Raw genomic sequence first — 25913 nt, forward strand, 5'->3', positions numbered from 1 at the left:
AATTGAGGGATATCACTGATGGGAAATTGAACATTAATAGAATGATAGAATGGTTACAGCACAGAAGGAAGCCATTTGGCCCATCGAGCCAGTGCTGGCTTTTTGTAAGCGCAATCCAGTAATCCCATTCCCCTGCTCTTTCCCCATAGCCCTGCAATTTTTTTCCCTTCAAGTCCTTATCCAATTCCTTTTTGAAAGCCATGATTGAATCTGCTTCCACTACCCTTTCAGGCAGCGCATTCTACATCATAACTTCTCGCTGCATAAAAAAAGTTTTTCCTCATGTCGCCTTTGGTTCTTTTGTCAATCACCTCAAAAGCATCAGTCGTGCTTTATTCCCCTATTATGAAGTTTTCTGTTTCCCCACATCCTTATTAATTCTTGCAATGTGGGCATCACTGGCAAGGCCAGCATTCATTGCCCATCCCTAGTTGTCCAAAGCAATTTGATATAACTGAGTGGCTTGCTGAGCCACTTCAGAGAGCAGTTAAGAGTCAACCATGTTGGTGTGGGACTGGAATTGCATATAGGCCAGATCGGATACGGTCAGCAGGTTTCCTTCCCTAAAGAATATTCATGTTACTTTTACTGATACCAGCTTTTATTTCCAGATTTTTTTTTATATATATCTCTGAATTCACATTCTCAAACTGCCGTGGTGGGATTTGAACTCGCATTCTCTAGATTATTAGTCTAGACCTCTGGATTTAAAAGTCATATAACATAACCACTATTTTACTGTAGCCAGTGTACTCTGAAAGCTTTCAGAGTGAGTTTTCCAAATTAAGGATAGTTTTGTGCCCTGGGCCCAGACAACTAGAACTGGGTAAACTGATTTCACTTGAAATCCTTGGAACTGATCGATTAAAGGAGATTTTCATCACATCACTTTGGTTTGGATTGAAACTCAGGACCTTATATTGAAAGAGTAGCATGCTAACCCATTATTCCACCCAGTCCTCTTGATGGTTGTATGTGACTGCTAATGTTTTTGTTAGTGTTGTAGATTGGGTACTCCCACAGTGAATGTAATCTAAAATGGCAAATGCTGTGTTGTAATATACTTGCATTATTTCATGTTGCCCTGAACTTTGTTATACTTTTGATATACTAACTGTATACAATACAGTTGCTCATGTGATATTTGATTTGATAACTGGTTTAAAAATGAATACAACATTGGCCTCAAACAATGCTGTGCCAATTTAATCTTTCAGAAAAAAGATGGAAGAATACTTAAGAGCAGGTTTAATGATTCCTGAGATACTGGACTATGGAAGTGTCATCTGTGGAATGCAGCTGATAAAGTATACTTAATGAGTTGCAGTAATGTTATATTGATACCTTGGGGCTTTCTTTAATTACTTTGAGGACCAGGGAGAATTTTCCAGGAACTATTACCAGCCAGATGAATAATTTTGTCGTGTATGTGTTCTGTGGAAGGAATGAGCTCAACCTGCCAAATGGCCTCTGTTGAATTCTCAAGTCATCTATATTTTGGAACAGGAGTTTATGATAGAATAGAATGATACAGCACAGAAGGAGGCCATTCGGCCCATCATGCCTGTGCCGGCTCTTTGAAAGAGCTATCCAATTAGCCCCAATCCCCTGCCCTTTCCCCATAGCCCTGCAAATTTTTCCCCTTCAAGTATTTATCCAATTCCCTTTAGAAAATCATTATTGAATCTACTTCCATCACCCTTTCAGGCAGTGCATTGCAGATTATAACAACTCCCTGGGTTAAAAAAAAATTCTCCTCGCCTCTGGTTCTTTTGCCAATTACCGTAAATCTGTGTTCTCTGGTTACCGACCCTTCTGCCACTGGAAACAGATTCTTATTTACTGTATCAAAACAGTTCATGATTTTTGAAGGCTATTAAATCTCCACCGTAACCTTCTCTGCTCTCAGGAGAACAACCCCAGCTCCTCTAGTGTCTCCAAGTAACTGAAGACCCACATCCCTGGTGCCATTCTAGTGAATCTCCTCTGCACCCTCTCCAAGGCCTTGACATCCTTCCTAAAGTGGATTTATGAATATTCAACTTTGAACAGTGTTGAGGGAGACTCTCTATTGGGAACCCTTTTAAAAATTAACCAATAAAAAACAATTTGAATTAACTAGTTATCCCATAAGCTATTATTTCTGTCTACTTTTGAAAAATTCATTATAACAGTATTACATAATCTAGGAGGAATTAGATTATGTAATACTTTTAGTAATTACTGACCTGGCGGCATGATCGCTGGTAAAATCAACAAAGTCAAGAATGAAACACAGTGGTTGTGGCTCAGCACCCAAACTGGTGTGTGTATTGTATGCAGTTTGATACCACAAGCTCAGAGACACGATCTGAAAGTAACCTTTGGAGTATGCCTGCTTAGTTGGAATTTAGACTTTATGGTATGAATCCAACAGTTGAGGCAGTATAATGTGAAGTGTGCTTAACTGCAATACTAAATTCTAAGTTTTCCCATTTGTTTTCTAGACTTTAATGACATTGCTGAGCCTGAGCTGATCAACTGCCTGAAGTGTACAAGGAGGAAAATATATTTATGGAACCAAATCTTCAAGAAACACGTGAGGCTGATGCAGAAGAAGCGCAAAAAAAGGTTGTGTCTGCCGAAACTGCACAAACTTCTGCAGACACCACGCCCCAAGTAAATAAAGATGGATTGGAACATTCATCCAGTGATTTTTGCATGGGAATCCCTGCTGAGAACAGTGTGCATTTGGAAAAAGACACCATGTGTATGTCCGGTATTTTGGAAAGAGGCTGTAAGAACTTGAGGTTTATAGGCAATACAAATAAGAGTACTTCATCTATACCCGAAGCATCCATACAAGTTGCTGAACCATTGCTTGCTATTAGAACATCAGTGCGACGAACAGCTGGTAACAAAAGGCAGTGTCCACAAAAAGGTGAGGGTTCACGGGTCCCTGGCCTAAAATTAACTAGTGATCTTTCCACCACAGATGTGATCCCTGTGACAGCTTCTGGAGTGTCAGCAGATGAGAACAGCCTAAATGTTGGTACAACCCTTTTACAGCAAAGTGCTAACATTAAAAGGGAAAAATCCAAATCTGCAGACCATAGTTTACAACTTGCAGATAGTCATTCCACTGTGGGTAAGAGTACTGTGATAAGTGCCGAAATCTCTTCAAAAGATACCAATCTCTTACCTGAAACTCCAGTAGTTTCACAGCAAAGTACTTGTGAGATAAGAGGGAAATCAAGAAAAGAAGGAAATGATCAGCCAATTGATCATTTAAAACATTCTGCTGTGGATGAGAATACTGCAGTTCCTTTTAATGAGTCTGGAATTGAGTCTTGTCTAACTGTTGATACGTTACCTATAAAGCAAAATACTGGCAAAAAAAGGGGGAGATGCAAAAAAGAACAAGATAAATTGATCTGTAGTCCGGCAGTGGACCTTTGTAATATCTCTCTGAATGGTGGTTCTAGCGAAACAGGAACTGAACCTGTGAAGATCCCGAAGAAACGAGGAAGAAAACCTAAAAGTGCAATTGCTGCACCTGAGAAAGAAATTCTCAATCACCATAACACTGAAAATGATGGTGACAGTGAGGTGGAAACTCCTCAACCAGTGAAGATTCCAAAGAAACGAGGAAGAAAACCTAAGAATACAAAAGCGGTGCCTGTTGAAGGAGTAGTGCAGCAAACTCCATCAACAGGGGGTTGTAATAGTGCTGAGAATGGTGGTGACAGTGAAATGGGAACGGCTCAACCTGTGAATACCCCAAAGAAACGAGGAAGAAAACCCAAGAATTCAAGAGCAGTGCCTGTTGAAGGAGTAGTGTCACAAACTCCATCAACAGGGGGTTGTAATAGTGCTGAGAATGGTGGTGACAGTGAAATGGGAATGGCTCAACCTGTGAAGACCCCAAAGAAACGAGGAAGAAAACCTAAGAATGCAAAAGCGGTGCCTGTTGAAGGAGTAGTGCCGCAAACTCCATCAACAGGGGGTTGTAATAGTGCTGAGAATGGTGGTGACAGTGAAATGGGAACGGCTCAACCTGTGAAGATCCCAAAGAAACGAGGAAGAAAACCTAAAAGTGAGATGGTGCCACAAGAAGAGAATACAGATACCCATGGGCTGTTGAGGCCGATTGTCCAGAGATTATTAGAAGAGAGCGGTGCCGATGATGAAATAACAGCAAGTGGACGACCGAAGAGAAGGGCGGCCAGAGCGTAAGAAAATAATCTTGTTGGCCATGCACGCGTGCTTGAATTTTTGATGTGAGTTCCTGGTGGGCGAGACTCCCGCCAGGATGCAAAGTTGGAAAATTACTCCGATCTCAAAATGAACAATGTATTTAACTACAGCACAAATTGGAGAGAGATCAAAACACTGGAATCAGTTTACATTAAGCATGAACCAACCAATGGGTGTGTCACTGATCCCTGTTTCTATTGCCACAATAATCTGATGAGTGTAGTGCAGCCCCTATAGTCTCATGTTTTCTCCCCACATCATAATTTATGGTTTATTTTATCCATCTAAGAAGGATGAAAGATTGAGTTGACACTAAAATTTGGCAATAAATGGGATGTGCTTAGGTGGCCTGGTGGTTGAGATGTTGGTATACTGAAGAGCTCTGCCATGCACCATTAGGACATGGTCACGCTCAATGTTTCCTACACAAAGCTTCATGATCTCGGGTTGGAGGTGCTGGGTGATTTCCTAATATAGTGCAGAAGGAGGAGTAATTGGAGGGCAACTTACCTCTGGGCACTCTCTGATTAGGAAACATAAAAGTGTTGGAAACAAAAAATGGAATATGCTACTTGCTATATTTGAATGCTTGGGTAAATGGAGGTGCTAAGCTTGCAGCTCTGTTTTGCAGAATTTTCTTATTAATGTGAACAAAACCATTGCAATATTATCAAGCTGTTTTTTCTTGGAACATTAAATTAGCAGTTTTTTGGAAGTGTATTATGTTTTGAATTGTGCTGAAGTAAATACAATTTTTTTTTAAATTACAATTTTATATATTTCTATATATTTTCCCCCTCCCCCATTTATATTCTCCCATAGTGAACTTTCAAATGTGTTTTATGCTGCATTTTACTTTACAACAATTCCACTGCCAGTAAAGGAGATAGAGTTACTGCCTCTAGAGGCATGGAGACTGAAGAAGTGGCTTTAAGCTGCAGTATTAGAGGCGCAGCACTGGAGCAATAACTTAAATAGCTGCTGCCCACCATTTTTCCTGGCTATAGGCAGGCTCGTGCTCAGGCCAACTGTGCAGTTTTCTAATTGCCAGTCTGTACGAACCTTTCCAAACCATGAGGGAAGATAAAGGAAAGGCATTTCTGTATCACCTTTCATGACCTCAGGACGTCTCAAAGCGCTTTACAGCCAATGAAGTACTTTTTGAAGTATAGTCATTGTCATAATGTAGGGAAAAGCCGCAGCCATTTTGCGCACAGCAAGGTTCCACAAACAACAATGTGACATGTGACCAGATAATCTGTTTTTCAGTGATGTTGGTTGAGGGATAAATATTGACCAGGACACCGGGAGAACTCTACTGCTCTTCTTCGAATAGTGCCTTGGAATGTTTTATGCCCACCTGAGAGGGCAGATATGGTGTAACGTCTCATCCAAAAGAGGGCACCTTCGATGGTGCAGCACTCTCTCAGTATTGCAGTGGAGTGTCAGTCTGGATTATGTGATCAAGTCTCTGGAATGGGACTTGAACCCAGAACCTTCTGACTCTGAGGCAAGAGTGCTACCAACTGAGCCACAGCTGACACCTTGAGTAGCCAGAAATGAGTTACATTTGTGAGTTGTTTTGTCTTTTGTTCCAGTGCTGTGCAATCTGCTTCATAATGTGAAAATAGAAGTTTATAACATAAATGCATTTTTAAAAGTTTTGGGGCTTTGCTGCTTTTACCCTTTTGAAGCAAACAGCTTCAAAATTGTTGGCAATTCTATCATATGAACATTTAACAGGACTGCATCCCACTTCATTTCAATATTAAAATACCGGAGAGAGGAATTTGATATGTGTGGTAATATCGCTGACAGCAATTTTTACCTTTAAATTTTCAGCTTTCAATATATTCAGGTTATCTGTCCATAAAGGTGAAAACTCAGTTTGCAGCACATTTTTGTGTTAGAAATTCAAGAGAACTAGATTTTGTTACTAATCGCTAATGCCTGTTGTACTATTTGCAATTACTTTGCAATATTATGGCAAATGAGGTGCAAAATTTTTTTTTCTTACACAGCATTAATGTAAAAGAAAGAAAGAAAGAACTTGTGTTTATATGGTGCCTTTCACAACCTCTAGACATCCCAAAGGGATTTTCAGTCAATTAAATACTTTTGAACTGTAGTCACTGTTGTAATGTAGGAAATGTGGCAGCCAATTTGTGCACAGCAAGGTCCCACAAACAGCAATCTTATAATGACCAGATAAGCTGTTTTAGTGATGTTGGTTGAGGGATAAGTATTGGCAGGACATCGGGGAGAACTCCCCTGCTTTTCTTTGAATAGTGCCATGGGATCTTTTACGTCCACCTGAGAGCACGGTTTAACATCTCAGCTGAAAGACGACACCTCTGACAGTGCAGCACTCCCTCAGTACTACGCTTGCGTGTCAGCCTAGATTTCGTTATCGAGTATCTGGAGTGGGACTTGAACCCACCACCCGCTGACACAGAGGCAAGTGTGCTACCACTGAGCCATGGCTGACACAAGTGCATAAACGTAGTGCGCAAAGGTGGAAAGAATTGGCCCTCAATTTATAATCATTTTTGAAGTACCTTATACATTTCACAAACTTTTATCTGCTCATAGCAGGGAAAGTTTACAAGCTCAACCTATGAATTATTTTGTTGAAATCGGTACAACTTTCAAGGAGCAAAACTCTTCATCCAAAGATATTAAGTGCTAGGGCATTGGTTCTCAACTCCTTGGAGGGTCATGAGCATGTGCTGGGGATTGGAGTGGAGATTGTGGCTGCTTCTGTCCACGAGGCTGTAGCTGTCATTCCTGGCTCCGTTTGCTGCAAGTCCCAGTTCCTACCACTCTTGAAGTTGTGATTTTGTTCCATGAGTAGATTCTCTGTCCCTTGAGCAGGAATTTGTAATTTTGTGCCAGATGAGATACGTTCACCCACAACGCGCAGCGGAATCTGATCCTAGAATGAAGCATCAGCCTCGGATAGCAGCCAGGAACCATCAGGTAGCTAAGTGGCAAGGAAAAGCATCACAGGACGAGGGTGAGTGCCTTAGCAGCTGGGTGGGAGTTCTATTGGAAGAAGGAGATTACCCTCAGGTAGAGATGGCAGGGAGAAGGACCTGAAATTGACAGGAGTGCCTCCAAGAATGGGGTGACATTTTAGTATTTAGTGGATAAATGTTGGCCAAGACATCAGAAGAACTCCCCTGCTCGTTGAATAGTGGAATATTTTACACCAGGCAGGGCCTCAGCTTAATGAGTCATCTGCAACAATGCAGCAGTAGATTATATCCTCAAGTCCTGGAGTGGGGCTTGAAGCCACAACCTACTAACTCACCTATGATTGAGCCAAGCACATACTTGATACTAAATAGGAGGGGTAGTAGAATCAGAAGAGGTAGCTCAGAAATTACAGAGCAAGTTGTGCAAAACTTGTAAGAGTGTAGAACAATGGCAAGTGAAATTGATAGACAAATATGAAGTATTGCACATAGGAAGGAAAAAATGTCAGTGCATGTACTCCATGAATGGTAGCACTCGCCTTTGAGTCAGAAGGTTGTGGATTCTAGCCCCACACCAGGATTAAGTTGAAGATAGATCATTAAAGAACGCATTTATATAGCGCTTTATCATGTCCTCAGATATACCACAGAGTTATTGTTGAAGTGTAGTCATTGTTGTGTAGGAAATTGTGGCAGCAAATTTGCATGCAGCAAGGTCCTGCAAACAGCAAATGAGATAAATGACCAGTTAGTGTGTTTTGGTTGAGGGATAATTGTCACTCCCCTGCTCATTAAATAGTGCCATGAGATCTTTTACTTCCACCTAAACAGGCAGATGGGGCCTCAGTATAACATCTCATCCAAAAGATGGCACACCTGACAATGCAGCACTTCCTCAGTACTGCACTGAAGTATCAGCCTAGATTATGTGCTCAAGGTTCTGGAGTGGGACTTGAACCCACAAACTTCTGTCTAAGGTGAGAGTGCTACCAAGCTGACCTGGAAGTCAAGTCCTACTAAATTTGACGGTAAATATGTCGAATCGATGCAAAACAGCAATCAGTAAAGTCATTAGAATGTTAAATTACATACTCAAAACAGTAGAATACAAGTCAGGAAGTCATGATCAAACTGTACAGTGCTCCGGTCAGATGATAGCTTTCATGCTGTGTCCAGTTCTAATCGCCAAGGCACAAAGGAGACATTCAAGTTTTGGAAGCAGTGCAGAGAGAGCCACAAGGCTGACCCCTAGAGTTAGAGGTCTGAGGAAGGACTAAAGAAGCTTTGGCTTTTCTGCCATGAAAGCATGCATCTGAGAGGTGATCTTATAAGATTGTAAGCGATATGGAAAAGGTAAATCTGGAAAATTATTTTTTCAATTGTGTGAATAGGACAAAGAGCCACAGGTTCAAACTAGTTGAAGGTAAATAGGAAATTTTTCTTCAGTGTTCACCACATGGAATAGACTCTTAGAGTAGTGGAGATGAAAACCGTGGAATCATTTATGAACCATTTAGATGCTTTAGGTTAATTTTGGATGAATGAAGTAAGATGGGCCCGAATGGCCTTACTTATCCATAATTATATTGTGACCTTGTGAGGTATAGTCGAGTAAGATTAAAATTCCCTCTCTTCTATCTCCATCTTAGAAAAGCACTGCTTACTGAACTATTGTGACCTTTTTCCAGTTCCCAAACCAGACATCTTGTACCTTCTTTCCATGAGTTTGCCAATTAGGTGTCCCATTAAGGGCCATTTCGTGCCATCAGAGTCTGAGTTTGATTTGAAGCAGGTCCCACTACACCACTCAGTCGTCATTTTTTCTTTGAAGTGTTTTCTTCCTTTTGCCTTTCTTGGATCTCCCCATATACACAGTCGCGACCTGGTCTCAGGTATCTGGAACTGGCTCCAAAAGATGCACTAGATGACTGACTGTTTCACTCTGCCTATCACTTCCCTGTTTGCAAGCACTTTGTATCTGTTTGGTGCCTGCTCTGATGATGATGATGTAGCTGAGATCAGATATGAAGGGATTACAGATTAATACCTTGCCACTCTGTGGTACAATATGCTGAACTCTTAATGCCTTGTGGTGCCATGCAATCATTTTTGTTTCTGTGATACATGTCCCTAGCCTATCAACCATGCTCTACTTGTTCTGTGCATTGGAGGACATTGCAGCACTTATATTATCTTCTGTGTATTTGACCCTTTCTCAGAATAACACATTGAGAGGTTGAAATGCATTGTATTTTTAAGTCATGCTCTGGCTTATGATCTACATAAGATGCGATTCATTGGTTGGAGTTGGGGGGAGGAGAATGGTTGGAATTCCATTCTGAGTGTTAAGGAAGAGAGCAGGTTTTATTTTGTTGTGTGTTACAGTGAAGTAGCATACACTTGCCTGTATTATAATCTAGTATCAGTATGTGTGTATATTATCTATTAAGTGCATTGTGTTTTCTTTCAGTGCCTTGCTTTACCTGCATGAAATAGTTGAGGAAATAAAATCACCTTCTTATAAAGTAGATGATGTGGCTGACAGTGCAAATGATAATAGTGAACCAGACCAATCTCGGTATCAGTCACCGTCTGAATCTCAATCCTCCTCTAAACGAAGAAGAGGAAGGAAGAGGAAAAAATTCAATGATGATTTTGATGACTTGTCAGATGACAAGGATTTTGTGGTCTCTGACGGAATAACTGATGAGGAGGAGGAGGAAGAAGAATTTAGTGAAGTCGATCTGTCCAGTGATATTTCTGAGTCTGACCTGGACGATCTTTACGATGGGGAAGGTCACAAAACAAGAAGGATTTCAGTAAATGTGAGTTATTTTACATTACAGCCCATATCTCTAGTCACTTGCATATAACCATTTCCTGTATAGTTATGGGGTAATTTGTGAGGTTCTACTCTCAGCATGGAGCAGAACCTCACAAAATTACCTCCGTAGTCTCTGCACGTCTATTAATGTTTTGGGAACATCAAGATGTGCAAATTGAAAATTATTACTAACTGGATGGTACAAACACAGTAGGGGTGATTTTAATCCTACCTGCCTGATGAAAAGTGTATGGGCGGGCAATTAAAATTGTCCTGATGTCCTATTGCTTACGTCCCCCCTGGATAGCGCCATCAATTTTAACCTGCTGTTCTGAATTGGCAGGGCCCAGCTTTATATATGCAGATTGGGGTCCGATGGTGTCATTGGTCCCTAGCTGTAATTTTAACTTTGGCCTGAGTGTGGAAGCTTTGTGGCATTCCTGCCAGGAGAAGACAATGGGAAGAGAATTTGGAACCAAGAGGCCATTTTTTTTTCACTTTCCTTGTGGTGCCAGAAGGAGCAGGATTGCTCCTCAGGTTCCCCACGAGGTAAGTTTAGGGCTGCCTCACTTTGGTGCCGCCCGAAATTCCACTCTCGCCCGCTAGCCAACACCAGTTTTGGGTGGGCAGCTGACGAACAGCATGCATATCAGGCCCGGGAGTTAAAATTGCCTGGGCCTCACGCTGCCGATGTCAGGTAGTGGGGGTGGCGTTAGAGGTCGCCCCACTTCCTCGAATCGGTTCCCAAGTTACAATTGAGCCTAGTGTGTCTGGTAAATTACATAGATCTCCACAATTCGGATGATGTGGATAATTTCTTGTGATTGTTCATTTTGTTAGCATCATTTAAAAATGAATATATTTTGAAGCTATTTCTCTCTTTCCCCTACTCCCCTCAAACACTGGATATGATAATAGGAATGCATCTTTTTCATATTGTGCCCTTGAAGTTTTTATATGGAAGTATCCTAGCACAACTGGAAGCCAACTGACCCTTCTACCCCTCCATTTCAGCTGGCCATAGATGCAGTAGTGAACATGTGTCTCTGCTGTTCAACCAGGTTGGCTTGGTTTTCCTATGTTTAGAAAAAAAATTACAAGAATGGCATTTAATTGGCAGAAAGGAATATTCAGCATGGATTAGAAGCAGTAGATTCTACTTCACTATGCTGCTGGAATTCTTCTAGGAGGATAGTAGATGAGGGCTTTTCAGTTGATATAATTTTCTTGGAGTTTCATGTTTGAGAATTGTGAAGAAACCAATGGCAGACTAACTCTTTGGATTGAAAACAGAACTGAAGATACTGATGAATAGGAAAAGTTCTGTTGAGGATGGGGCAGTGACTACAACAACTTGCATTTATATAATGCCTTTAATGTAGAAAAACATCCCAAAGCACTTCATAAAAGCATAATCAAAAAATGGACGCCGAGCCAACGAAGGAGATATTGGGAGTGGTGACCAGGAGCTTGTTCAAAGAAGTGGGTTTTATGGAGGGTCTTAAAGGTGGAGAGGCCGAAGGGTTTATGGAGGGAATTCCAGAGCATGGGATCTAGGTGGCTGAAGGCATGGTCACCAATAGCGGGGCGCAGAGAGGGATGGATGCACAAGAGGCTAGAGTCAGAGGAACAGAGAGTTTGGTGGAGATTGTAGGGCTGAAGGAGGTTATAAAGATAGGAAGGGGCAAGACCATGAAAGGATTTAAACACAAGGATGAGAATTCTAAACTGGTGGAGTTCTGCAACCGATGGTTCTGGGTCCCAATTTGGAGAAGAGTACTTACTGTAATATAAAATTTGCTGATGCAAGGCTATATGCCAAGATGACAAGAATATGGGCGATAAGCAGCACTTTGCAATCTGGACCAATTAACTAGCTTGGTTAGGGGAAGGCAAGTGGAGCTTAATATAGATAAATCTAAGATAACCCTAAGATATTTTGGAACAGGAAATGGCAAACCTACATAGAATCATAGAAATTACAACACTGAAAGATACCATTTGTCCCATCATGCCTGTACCAATGCTACCTCTTCAGCTGGAGCTATCGGAAGAAATCCCATTTCCCTGCCCATTCTCCATATCCGTTGATATTTTTCCTTTTCAAATACTTAGTCAGCTCCCTTTTGAATATTATGTCTGTGCCTCAATAATCACTTTTGGTAAACCATTCCATGTGAAGAATAGTATCCGTTGGCAAAGATGGGAAAGGATTTGGATGTAATTGTTGGATATTGATGAGTTGGTGAGGACCCAGAGAATCGTGGAAATTTTAACAAGGATGCCCATTGCACGTGTGCTGGTATCAGCTCTTCAACTAGAGCTGTCTACTCTAATGCCCTTTCCCTGAATTCTTCCTTTTCAAATACTTATCCAATTCCCATTTAATTGGTAAGTGTCTATCAATAGCCACCAATGCTAAAATATTCCATGTTCTAATAATCCTCTGGGGGGGGGAAAAAGTCTTCTAACTTTCACCTTTGTTCGTGCACACAAACATATGAAAAGATGAATGGGAAAGACCATCCAGTGCATCAAGCCTGTCCCATCCAGATATGGTGCAGCCATGTACATATTGACCCCCACCCCCCCCCCCCCTAAAATTCTGGGAAATTCTTCTGTCGTCTTAGGGAAATCAGTCAAAGCTCCAGAAGGCTGCGGTATCCTATACATCATTTTAATCCCACCTAACCTGTAAATTAACTAGAAATGACCAGTCTCAGGAACTTTGAGATTTTCAGTGCCTTCCACCAAGTGGGGGTGGGTGGAGTGCCTGTGCCTACAAAAGGCACTGGCAAGCTGCAGCCATGTTAATGAGGCAGCAGGGAGGGTGGGTGGGGGTTCTTGGGATATGGACAATGTTGGCAAGGTCACATTTACTGCTCACCCCTAAAGCAGTTGTGTTTACAACTGGGTGGCTTCAGGATGCATTAAAAGTGAACCACATATTATGGGACTTGAGTCACAGGTAGGTCAGACCAGGTAGGGATGGAAGGTTTCATTCCATGTAGGACATTAGTGAGTCAGTTGAGTTTTGTTAACAGACTGGCAGCTTTCATTTTTCCTAGTGCTAGTCCACAACTACCAGACTAACTGAATTCAGATTCAAAACTTGCTTTGGTGGGATTTCAAAACACAGCCATCTGGATTGCTAATCCAACACCATAACCAGCACATTACCTTTTGAGTTCATTATTGCTGTTGGGCTTCTGGGTCACATTTGAGAGTCTTTTAACTTCATGGTCACAGCTCTGATACAAACTGACATCTAAGGATAGAGATAATGTTTTCATTGTGGTGGCTTACCTCCAAATGAGTGAAGGAGAGAATCACAGGGATGGTGTTCATTTGAATGTGGCTTTCCTGGTCGTCTGGAAAAACCATGTGGTTTTCACTATTTTCATGGTGCTGTAACCAAAGGCCAAACCTGAATTATTTTCCTCATTAACAGCATTGTCTCACCATTGCTCTCCTGTAGGAAAAGTTCTTGGAGTCATTTTTCTCATTTTGGTTTCCAATTTCAGCGTCAGCATAACCAATACCAGAATGTAATCTTGTTTTATGTCGAAGAAGTGTTTCAGTAGAATTACATTTTTTCTTCAGTTAATAAATACATAAGGCTTCAAATTCTGTTGGAGCCTTTCCAGCTCCTGATGATCAGATAGTTCATAGTATCATAGTAGGTACAGCACAGGAGGAGACCATTCGGCCCATTGCGCCTGTGCCGGCTCTTTGAAAGAGCTATCCAATTAGTCCCATTCCCCTGCTCTTTCCTTATAGCCCTGTAATTTTTTTTCCCTTCAAGTATTTATTCAATTCCCTTGTGAAAGTTACTATTGAATCTGCTTCCACCACCCTTTCAGGCAGTGCATTGCAGATCGTTAGAACTCACTGCGTAAAAGAAATGTTTCCTCATGTCGCCTCTGGCTCTTTTGTAGATCACCTTAAATCTATGTCCTCTGGTTACATAGGAACATGAATTGGCCATTTAGCCCCTCAAGCCTGTTCCACCCTTCAACAAGATCATCGTTGATCTGTGATCCTACTGCATATCCCTGCCGTAATACCTTTTGGTTAACAAAAATCCATCAATCTCAGATTTACAATTAACAATTGAGGCAACTGTTTGCAGAAGAGAGTTTCAAACTTCTACCACCCTTTGTGTGTAGAAAGTCCTGGCTCTAATTTTTAGGCTATGTCCCCTAGTCCTAGGCTATCCAACCAGCGGAAATAGTTTCTATATACCGTATCAGTTCCCCTTACTATCTTGAAAACTTCGATCAAATCATCGCTTAATCTTCCAAATTCCAGGGAATACAACTCCAGTTGGTGTAATCTCTTCTCGTTATTTAACCTTTGAAGTCCAGATATCATTCTAGTAAATCTATGCTGCATTCCCTCCAAGGACAATGTATCCTTCCTAAGATGTGGTGCCCAGAACTGAACTCGGTACTCCAGGTGTGGTCTAACCAGACTTTTGTATAACTGTAGCATAACTTCTACCCCCTTGTATTCTAATCCTCTAGATATAAAGGCCAGCATTCCATTAGCCTTTTTGATTATTTTCTGTACCTGTACATGATATTTTAATGGTCTATGTACATGGACTCCAATGTTTCGAGCTTTTCACCATTTAGAAAGTACTCTGATCTATCCATTTTAGGTCCAAAGTGGATGACCTCACACTTACCTACATAGAAATCCATTTGCCACAATTTTGCCCATTCATTTAATCTATTACTATCTTTCTAATTTTATGCTTCCATCTACACTGCTTACAATGCTGCCTATCTTTGTGTCATCGGCAAACTTGGATATGTGGCTCTCTATCCCGTCATCTAAGTTGTTAATAAATACAGTGATTAGTTGAGGTCCCAACACAGATCCCTGTGCAACACCACTAGCCACATCCTGCCAATTTGAGTACCTGCCCATTATCCCTACCCTGTCTCCTGCCACTCAGCCAATTTCCTAATCAGGTCAATAATTTGCCCTCAATTCCATGAGCTTTAACTTTAGCTAACAGTCTCTTAACATAGAATCATAAAAAGGTTACAGCACGGAAGGAGGTCATTTGGCCCATCGGGTCCGTGTCAGCTCGGTGGGGTGGGGGGCTTTATCAAATACCCCCTGCATGTCCATATAAACGACATCCATGGACATTCCCCTGTCCACTGCTTTAGTCACCTCTTCAAAAAATTCAATCAGGTTCATCAGGCATGATCTACCCTTTACAGATCCGTGCTGGCTCTCTTGTCAGCTGAAAATTTTCCATATTTGACCCTTCTGCCACTGGAAACAGTTTCTCATTTACTTTATCAAAACCGTTCATGATTTTGAACACCTCTATCAAATCTCCCCTTAACTTTCTCTGTTCTAAGGAGAACAACCCCAGCTTCTCCAATCGCTCCACATAACTAAAGTCTCTCATCCTTGGTGCTATTTTAGTAAATCTCCTCTGCACCCTCTTTCAGGCCTTGACCATCCTTCCTAAAGTGTGGTGCCCACAATTGAACACAATACTCTAGCTGAGGCCTAACCAGTATTTTATAAAGATTAGCATAACTTCCTTGCTTTTGTACTATATGCCTCTATTAATAAAGCCCAGGATCCCATATGCTTTTTTAACAACCTTCTCAACTTGTCCTGCCACCTTCAAAGATTTGTGTATGTGCACCCCCAGGTCACTCGTTTCCTACACCCCCTTTAACATTGTACCATTTAGTTTATGTTACCTCTCCTCATTCTTCCTACCAGAATGCATCACTTCACACTTCTCTGCGTTAAATTTCATGTGCCATGTATCTGCCCGTTTCACCAGTCTGCGTGCCCTCCTGGTGAACATTTAAAGAAATATTTCATAATTCTCAACAATGGAATTCTCTACCCCAGAGGGCTGTGGAGGCTCATGAATTGAGTACGTTCGAAAGAGAGATCGATAAATTTCAAGATATTAAAGGCATCAAGGGATATGGGGATAGTGCAGGAAAATGGCATTGAGGAAGAAGATCAGCCATGATGTTGTTGAATGGCGGAGCAGGCTCGAGGGGCCGGATGGCCTACTCCTGCTCCTATTTCTTTTGTTCTTAAATGTACATTCCATTGAGGAATAAAAACTCCATGGGAAAAATGATCCATCCGTGGCTAGCTAAAGAAGTTAAGGATAGTATTAGGATAAAAGAGGCTTATAATGTTGCCAAGAAGAGTAGTAAGCCTGAGGATTGGTAGTGTTTTAGAAATCAGCAAAGGATAACCAAGAAATTGATAGAGAGAGAAAATTGAATGAGAGTAAACTAGCAAGAAATATAAAAACAGATTTGTAAGAGCTTCTACAACTATGTAAAAAGGAAGAGAGTAGCAAAAGTAAACGTTGGTCCCTTAGAGGCAGAGACAGGAGAAATTATAATGGGGAATAAGGAAATGGCAGAGACGTTAAACACATATTTTGTATTTGTCTTCACAGTAGAAGACACAAAAAAGTACCAGAAATATTGGGGAACCAAAGGTCTAATGAGAGTAAGGAACTTGAAGTAATTCATATTTAGTAAAGAAAAAGTACTGGAGAAATTAATGGGATTAAAAGCCGACAAATGCCTTGGACGTGATGGCCTACATCCTCGGGTTCGACAAGAGATGGCTGCAGAGATAGTGGATGCATTGGTTGTGATCTTCCAAAATTCCCTAGATTCTAGAACGGTCCCACTGGATTGGAAGGTAGCAAATGTAACCCCGCTATTCAAGAAAGGAGGGAGAGAGAAAACAGGGAACTATGGGCCAGTTAGCTTGATGTCAGTAATCGGGAAAATGCTGGAATCTACATGGTAACGAGGCACTTAGAAAATCATAATATGAATAGGCAGAGTCAACATGGTTTTATGAAAGGGAAATCGTGTTTAACAAATCTATTAGTGTTTTTTGAGGATGTAGCTAGCAGGGTAGATAAAAGGGAATCAGTGGATGTGGTATATTTGGATTTTCAAAAGGCATTCGATAAAGTGCCACATAAAAGGTTGTTACACAAGATTAGGGCTCATGGGGTTGGGGGTAATTTATTAGCATGGATAGAGAATGATTAGTCTGCAACATCCTGAGAACCATGAGCCAATATATTTGTTGTGATGGACAGAAAACAGAGAGAAGGAATAAACTGGTCATTTTCAGGTTGGCAGGCTGTAACTGATGGGGTGCCACAAGGATCCGTGCTTGGGTCTCAGCTATTTACAATCTATATTAATGACTTAGGTGAAGGGACTGAGTGTAATGTATCCAAGTTTGCGGATGATACAAAGCTAGGTGGGAAAGTAAGCTATGAGGAGGGTACAAAGAGTCAGCACAGGGATATAGACAGGTTAAGTGAGTGGGCAAGAAGGTGGTGGATGAGGTATGATGTGGGGAAATGTGAGGTTATTCACTTTGGTAGGAAGAATGGAAAGACAGAATATTTTTAAATGGTGAGAAACTGTTAAATGTTGGTGTTCAGAAGGATTTGGTTGTCCTTGTACATGAAACACAGAAAGTTAACATGCAGGTACAGCAAGCAGTAAGGAAGGCAAATAGTATATTGGCCTTTATTGCAAGGGGGTTGGAGTTCAAGAGTAAGGAAGTCTTGCTGCAATTGTACAGGGCATTGGTGAGACCACACCTGGAGTATGTGTACACTTTTGGTCTCCTTATCTAAGGAAGGATATAATTGCCTTAGAGGCAGTGCAGCGCAAGTTCACTAGATCAATTCCTGGGATGAGAGGGTTGACCTATGAGGAGAGATTGAATAGAATGGGCCTATATTCTCTGGAGTTTAGAAGAATGCGAGGTGATCTCATTGAAACATATAAGATTATGAGGGGGCTTGACAGGGTAGATGCTGAGAGGCTATTTCCCCTGGCTGGAGAGTCTAGAACTAGGGGGCATAGTCTCATGATAAGGGGTTGACCATTTAGGACTGAGATGAGAAATTTTTTCACTCAAAGGGTTGTGAATCTTTGGAATTCTCCACCCCAGAGGGCTGTTGATGCTCAATCGTTGAGTTTATTCAAGACTGAGAGCAATAGATTTTTGGACCCTAAGGGAATCAAGGGATATGGGGAATGGGTGGGAAAATGAAGATGTGATCGAAGATCAGCCATGATCTTATTTAATGGCATAGCAGGCTCGAGGGGCCATATGGCCTATTCTTGCTCCTATTTCTTCTTATGAAGTCTTTTACTATCCTTCCTATTGCTTACTACATTTCCGAGTTTTGTGTCATCTGCAGACTTTGAAATTATACCCAAGTTCAGGTCATTAATATATATCAGAAAGAGCAGTGGTCCTAATACTGACCCCTGGGGAACACCACTGTGTACCTCCCTCCAGTCTGATAAACAACTGTTCACCACTACTCTGCTTTCTGTCCCTTAACCAATTTTGTATCCACGCTGCCACTGCCTTTAATCTCATGGTCTTTAATTTTGCTAATAAGTCTGTTTATGTGGTACTTTATCAAATGCCTTTTGAAAGTCCATATACACATGAACACCGCACTACCCTCATCAACCCTCTCTGTTACTTCATCAAAGAACACAATCAAATTAGTCAAACATGATTTTCCTTTTAACAAATCTGTGCTGACTTTCATTTATTAGTCCATATTTTTCCAAGTGCCAATTAATTTTGTCCCACATTATTGTCTCTAAGTTTCCCCACTTAGTCTAACTGACCTGCATTTGCCAGGTTTATCCCTCTTCCCTTTTTTGAACAGGAGTGTGACATTTGCAGTCCGGTACCGTCCCCATACCTAAGGAGGATTAGAAAATTGTGGCCAGAGACTCCACAATTTCCACTTCCCTCAGTAACCTAGGATGCATCCCATCTGGACCGGGTGACTTTTCTACTACCAGTCTTTTAAGTACCTCCTCTTTATCTATTTTATCTTATCCAATATCACTACTATTTTATCTTATCCAATATCACAATTGTCTGCTCTGTACCCGAACCAACTTCTTCTTGAAGGTCTCCCATTGTTCAATCACTGTTTTGCCTACCAATTTTTGATTCCAATTCACCTGGGCAAGATCCCTTTTTAACTCACTGAAATTAGTCCTCCTCCAGTTTATTACTTTCACATTTGATTGTTCCTTGTCCTTTTCCATAACTATTCTAAACCAAATGATATTATGATGTCTAATGATATCAAGGTTTTGAGACTATGACAAATTAGAAGCCACCTTTGATTTATTAATTTAGAAGAATAGTCTGCCATACAAACTTTCATAATGGAAGGATTACTTTTGCAACATTCACTTATACAGGCTTGTTTCCCTAACAAGTAGTCATCCGGTTTGACCGTTGTCATTGCCTTTAACCTTGTTTGGGCCTGCTGAGCATCTTTGGTTGATGTGTTCAAGGGCTTCAAATTCAGATTATCCCTTGGAGCCCTCAGAATTTAGGGAGGAGGCAGTGATCTTTTAGCTTGGACAGCGGCACCCAGTGTGGGCATTGACCATTCCCAGGTCAGGTATAGCGAAACCAGATGCAGAATGAAACTCCCTTTATTTTACCGCAACAGTGGCCTAAAGGAAAATAATAGTAATGGATTGGTAATTCAAATGTGCATGTGTGTGTTTTTAATGATATAAGGTAGACTATGGCAGTTGGTCTGCACACATTGCTCATGTGATGCAGTCAAGTAATTTGTGTTGATCAGATATTGTATTGCTCATGCATATTGTCACGCATTGTGGCCCTTCATTCTCCTCAACAAGTCCCTTTAAAAATGATCAAGATGAAATCCTCCATGCAGTGTAATTTTATTATATACAACATGCCTGCACTGTACAAAGGGTAGGCTCAAGTAACATTTTAGGTCGGTGTAAAATTTGATGATTAAACCAGTTTTAGTTGGGGTCCTTTTGGCCTGAACACTGGATTATATAGATTGACATGTCTTTAAAGAAATAACTATATTTAGGTTATTTTATTTCCAGAAACAATCTTGCAGTACGAAACGGCGGCTGTATGGAAATTTTGCAAATGGCCTGCCCAACACTATAATGGTTCCAGTATGGGAAGCTACGACAATTACAAGAAAGCAGTAAGTCTCTGAACTTCTTTTTCGATGAGAAAAATAAACTAAGAACAAAACAATTTTAATGTACTCAAAGGTGTGATTACATTTTAGATTTTGGAAATGTAATTTATATATTTATATAAACTACGTATCTCTTGAGACTTGCGATTTTTTCTATGTTTAAGAGCTATATAAATGCAAGTTGTTGTATTTCTCCTCATAAATGCAGAGAAAGTAAATAAACATAACGTGCATTAATCTGTTAACAACTTAGAACATTCACAAGATCTGAATGCCCATAGATGCATTTCTTGCTCATCCTTCTCTTTTATAGTTTTGCCTATTAGTGCTTTCCTCCATTTGCATCCTACATGTAAAAGTCCATATACCTTCTCCCAGTGCCACTCCTCCTCCTGGCTTCACAGGAAGATGTTTCTTGAAAAACAAAATTTTAGGTACTTACTTTAGGGTTGAAAGAGGTCATAGAAGGATTTGAAGACTCGGCCAAAAATTTCAAACTTAATGCATTGGGGACAGGGGATCCAGTGTAGGTCAACAAGGATAGGGTTTCAGCTGTGGTGTGGAGAGACAGGGACACAGGCAGGAAGTGAAAGTAAGTGGTCTTGGTGATGAATAGGATATGAGGTTTGACGCTCTGGTTAGGGTTAAATAGAATACCAAGGTTGTGCACTGGTTTAGCCTGAGTAAGCAGTTGAGGAGGGGGATGGATTTGGGGGCAAAGATTACCTGATGTTCAGTTGGTGAATATTCTCAGTTTGCCATAACATGATGTTAAACAAGTAATCTGGTAACAATGATGGTTGTGTAATTGAGGCAGGTGGTGGAGAAATGGGGCTGCATGTTGTATGCATACATGTGGAAGCTGACCCCATGCCTACAGATAATGTCACTGAAGGGCAACATGAAACCAAGGAAAAGGAGGAGGCCAAGGATAGAACTTGAGGTGACCTTGTGGGGACAGGTAAATCCATTGCTGGAGGCTTATTAGGACAGATGGGAGTGGAACCAAGCAAAGGTAGTCTATGGAATTGAACCACAGAAGAAAAACAGTGGAGCAGGATGAAGTGGTTGATCATGTCCAGCAACATGAAGAGGCTGAGGAGGACAGGGAGGGATAACATATTATGCTAACAGTCAGAAAGGAAGTAATTTGTTACTTATACCAGGGCAGTCTAGGTCCTGCAGGGTGGAAATCAAACTGAAAAGATTCAGTTGAGGAATTGTGACAGATGTCAGCATGTAGATGAGTGGCTCATTCATGAACCTTGAGAGTAAAGGGCAGTTAAATATGGGGCAATCTGTGGCGAGGTCTAGAGGTAGGTGTTTTGAGGAGGCAGGTGATGGCAGTTTTGTAGAAGAGGGAAATGATGTGTGTGCAAAGGGAGCTATTAAAGATGCGAATTGGGGCAAGGAAAAGTAGTTATGTAGTCAGGAGATGAGCCTGATGAAGGCTGGTGTGAGTAAATGGGGGAGTGATGGGGAGTCAGGGAACAATTGGGGACAAGAGTTGGTTGAGGTGGCTGAACAGATAGTCTGAATGTTGGAAATTTAAAAATCTCTAAACTCCTTAATTTCCTTTCTTCTATTGACAATGAACGAATTGTCAATATATGAAAGTACATAACTGAACTAAATACGACAATTGTTTTATGTTTTTGTTCCAGTCGAGAGAAGCATCACTCCCCATGGGTATTTCCAGATTGGATGCCTTCAACACAGGATTGGAGTTTTCTGTCCCAAAGGTAATAGTAACTTTACTTTTTATTCTTGCTGACATGAAACTTCATGTGATATATTATAGTTATCAAATCACTTCTTTATAAAGTTGGGACTTGGACTGAGTACTGATACAATAACTAACAAAAATCCATCTATCTATCTATGCATGCATTAAAAATTGTAGTAGGTAGGTCATGACATTCTAGTTCAAAATGCATTGAAAACCCCATTGTCAACTGTTTTTATAGCACCTTTGCATTAGATTTACTTGTGATACCTGTTAATCATGTCGGTGGGGCTGTGATGAGGGTTTTCATTGTAAACATTTCATTAACATTAATAACACTAATTTAGTAACACTAGTTTCTATTTTATACTGGTGGTTTATGAGTTAGAGTGCAGTTGCAGACTCTGGCCACCAAGTGTCACTGTGGAGCAGCCAACATTTGCCATTTTGGTATAAGGTGAAGAAAGAAGTTTTACATTTGGGCCTTTCAGTCCCAGCTCCCCTTTGTGCCTTGGTTCCAGTTGCTGCCTCTGGCCCTGCTCCAAGCTCCCTACCTCCCTTTATCATTTTAAATGCCTCAATTAGATCACTCCTTAACCTTCCAAATTCAAGGGTTTATGCAACTTGTTCTCATAATTTAACTTTTTACATCTGATAAAAATTCTGGTGAATCTGCGCTGTACCCGCTCAAAGGCCAATATATTGTTCCTGAAGTTCGGTGCTCAAAACTGAATGGAGTACTCCAGATGAGGTCTGACCAGGCTCTGTACAAATGAAGCATCATTTTCCTCACTTTGGAATTCGAACCCCCTTGAGATAAAGCCCAACTTGAGATAAATGTGCATTCTGGCACAAGCGCTGGGACGTGCTCATGGGAACTTCTGCTGTTGACCCGGCTGGTTTTCCAGATCGGGGGAGTTTCCCTACTTTGTATGCTAATGGCGAATGCCTGTCCTACTAGGCCACATCCTGAGTGCTGCCTGCCCCTGGATGCTACAAACTACGGTGTACTGTGCTGGGATCTGGAGGGGGGATGTCAGGGCCCTCCTCCCCAGAAGGAATAACATTTGCTTGAAAAATCTAAAAAATTTGTGCATAGCATAATTTCTTCACTGGTCCTACAACCATTATTCAACAGCAAAGAATGCCAGGTCTCGCCAGGCATGCCGCTACTAATGATGTGCCTTCTGACTGAGAGGATGGGGATATGAGAACTGCGTGCTTTGGGAATCCACAGCCCTGCCCTCTCCTACACTATTGACCTTTTTAAGGTGCAGAATGAGGCTCTGCCACTTATAAGGCCCCGTAGAATCCCCAAGGCAAGGCTGGGACCTGGCATATCCAGTGGAAGTGCACCAGAAGGGCCACAGATTCAATGTGTTGATTTACTGTTTCACACAGTTCCCTTATCTTCATTAGTAAATTCAGGTTTTGTATTCTGTTGACTGACAGTGCGCTCTTGCCTACAATCTATATGCCCCATGTCCAATCACAGCTGTACCAATTAGGGTGGATTCATGTAAAACCAAGGTGTCACTGTCTTGTAAATTCCTAAATAGAAATTACTTCAGCTATCCACAAGAAGGCAAAGAGGAAAGTTAGGGGTGACCTGATAGAGGTCTTTAAAATTATGAGGGGGTGCGATATGGTAAACATGGAGAAGATGTTTCCACGAGTGTGTTCAGGACAGCTTTCTGCAACAATATGTCCTAGAACCAACAAGGGAGCAGGCCATGTTAGAGATAATAATGAGTAATGAGCCAGATTTAGTTTAAGCCTAACGGTGCATGGATATTTATCAAATAGCGATCATAATATCATTGAGTTCAACGTTGTGTTTGAAAGGGAGAAACCCTTAACAGCTACTAAGATTCTAAATTTAGGTAAGGCCGACTTGAACGGGATGAGTCAGAGACTGTCCACAGTAAATTGGGCAAATCTGTTAATGGGTAAAACAACAGAAGATCTGTGGGAGGTGTTCAAAAAAGGATTTAACGTGTTACAGAACCAGTTTATACCCCTAAGGGGCAAGAACTCTACTTGCCAAAAAAAAACAGCCATGGACAACAAAAAAGGTAAAGGACAACATAAAACTAAAAGAGAAAGCATACAAAAATAGCACAGATCCTGGCGACTGGCAGAGATACAAAGAACAGATTGTAAGAACTACAAAAAGGGTGTATGAAAAGAAACTTGCAAGGGATATCAAAATCAACGCTTTTTTATGATTTATAATAGGAAAAAGGGGGTGGTCAAGAGTAATGTGGGCCCCTTAAAAAAACTGATGATGGTGATATTGTAAAAGAAAATAAGGAAATGGTGGACACGTTAAATAATTACTTTGCGTCAGTATTTACAGTAGAGGAAGAGAATAGCATGCCGGACACCGCAAGGAAACTAATTTTGAACCAAGGGTGGGGACTCACCATAATCAATGTAAGCAAATTAACAGTAATGAAGAAAATAGTGGCACCAAAGAGCGACAAATTCCCAGGACCAGATGGTTTCCATCCCTGGGTTTTAAAGGAAGTAGGTGAGAACATTGCAGATGCCCTAACTATAATCTTCCAAAGTTCCCTCTCTTCAGGAACAGTTCCTTGAGATTGGAAAATTGCACATGTCACTCCATTATTTAAGAAAGGTGAGAGAGGGAAACGAGGGAATTATAGACCAGTTAGCCTAACATCTGTTGGGAAATTACTAGAGTCTATAATGAAGGATAGAATGACTGAACACCGTGAAAATTTTCAGCTGATCAGAGAGCGCCAGCATGGATTTGTAAAGGGTAGGTCATGCTGATGGACCTGATTTAATTTTTTGAAGAAATGACTAAAGTAGTGGACAGGGAAATGTCTATGGATGTTGCTTATATGGACTTCCAGAAGGCAGTCGATAAAGTCCCTCATAAGAGAATGTTAGCTAAATTTGAAGCTCATGGAATCGAGGACAAATTATTGACCTTAGGAAATTGGCTGAGCAGCAGGAGACAGAGTAGGGATAATGGGCAGGTACTCAAATTGGCAGGATGTGACGAGTGGTGTCCCACAGGGATCTTTGTTGGGGCCTCAACTATTCACTGTATTTATTAACGACTTAGATGACGGGATAGAGGGCCACATATCCAAGTTTGCCGATGACACAAAGGTAGGCGGCGTTGTAAGCAGTGTAGATGGAAGCATAAAATTACCGAGATATATTAATAGATTAAGCGAATGGGCAAAACTGTGGCAAATGGATTTCAAAGTAGGCAAGTGTGAGGTCATCCACTTTGGACCTTAAAAAGGATAGATCAGAGTACTTTCTAAATGGTGAAATGCTCAAAACAGTGGAGGTCCGAAGAGACTTAGGGTTCCATGTACATAGGTCATTAAAATGTAATGGCTAAGTACAGGAAATAATCAAAAAGGCTAATGGAATGTTGGCATTTATATCTAGAGGACTAGAATACAAGAAGGTAGAAGTTATACTACAGCTATACAAAGCCCTAGTTAGACCGCACCTGGAGTACTGTGTTCAGTTCTGGGCACCACACCTTAGGAAAGATATATTGGCCTTGGAGGGAGTGCAGCGTAGATTTACTAGAATGATACCTGGACTCCAAGGGTTAAGTTGCAAGGAGAGATTACACAAACTCGGGTTGTATTCCCTGGAAATATGAAGATTATGGGGTGATTTGATCAAAGTTTTCAAGATATTAAGGGGAACTGATAGGGTAGATAGAGAGAAACTATTTCCTCTGGTTGGGGAGTCTAGGACTAGGGGACATAGCCTAAATATTAGAGCCAGGACTTTCAGGAGTGAAGTTAGGTAACACTTCTACGCGTAAAGGGTGGTAGAAGTTTGGACTTCTCTTCCGCAAACGGCAGTTAATACTAGAGAGTCTGAGAGGTGAGCACAGTGTAAAAGGAGAGTCCGAGAGCAGGAGGAGAGTCAGAGAGGTGAGTGCAGTGTGAAAGGAGGGTCGAGAGGACTGAATGCAGTGTAAATCTAAGGCAAGTCATGGCAGCAGTGCTCGCACCTGTGATATGCTCCTCCTGCATTATGTGGGAAGTCATGGACACTACTGGTGTCCCTGGCGACCAT

General features: G+C 41.2%; 1 protein-coding gene across 2 annotated transcripts in view; it reads left to right on the forward strand.

Moving 5' to 3' along the window:
* Positions 1-25913, forward strand: part of gtf3c2 (general transcription factor IIIC, polypeptide 2, beta) — a 148272-nt gene that overhangs the window by 4072 nt on the left and 118287 nt on the right. For both annotated transcript variants that reach the window (XR_010962901.1, XM_067984439.1), the window contains exons 2-5: positions 2487-4211; positions 9685-10039; positions 20001-20107; positions 21769-21846. Coding sequence is in view for 1 of the 2 variants with exons in the window: in XM_067984439.1 (XP_067840540.1) it covers positions 2554-4211; positions 9685-10039; positions 20001-20107; positions 21769-21846 (2198 nt within the window). In the remaining variant the exon portion in view is untranslated. The remainder of the gene's footprint in view (positions 1-2486; positions 4212-9684; positions 10040-20000; positions 20108-21768; positions 21847-25913) is intronic.

The sequence above is a fragment of the Heptranchias perlo genome, chromosome 5 (genome assembly GCF_035084215.1).
Source record: "Heptranchias perlo isolate sHepPer1 chromosome 5, sHepPer1.hap1, whole genome shotgun sequence".
In the NCBI taxonomy this organism is placed as follows: Eukaryota; Metazoa; Chordata; class Chondrichthyes; order Hexanchiformes; family Hexanchidae; genus Heptranchias; species Heptranchias perlo.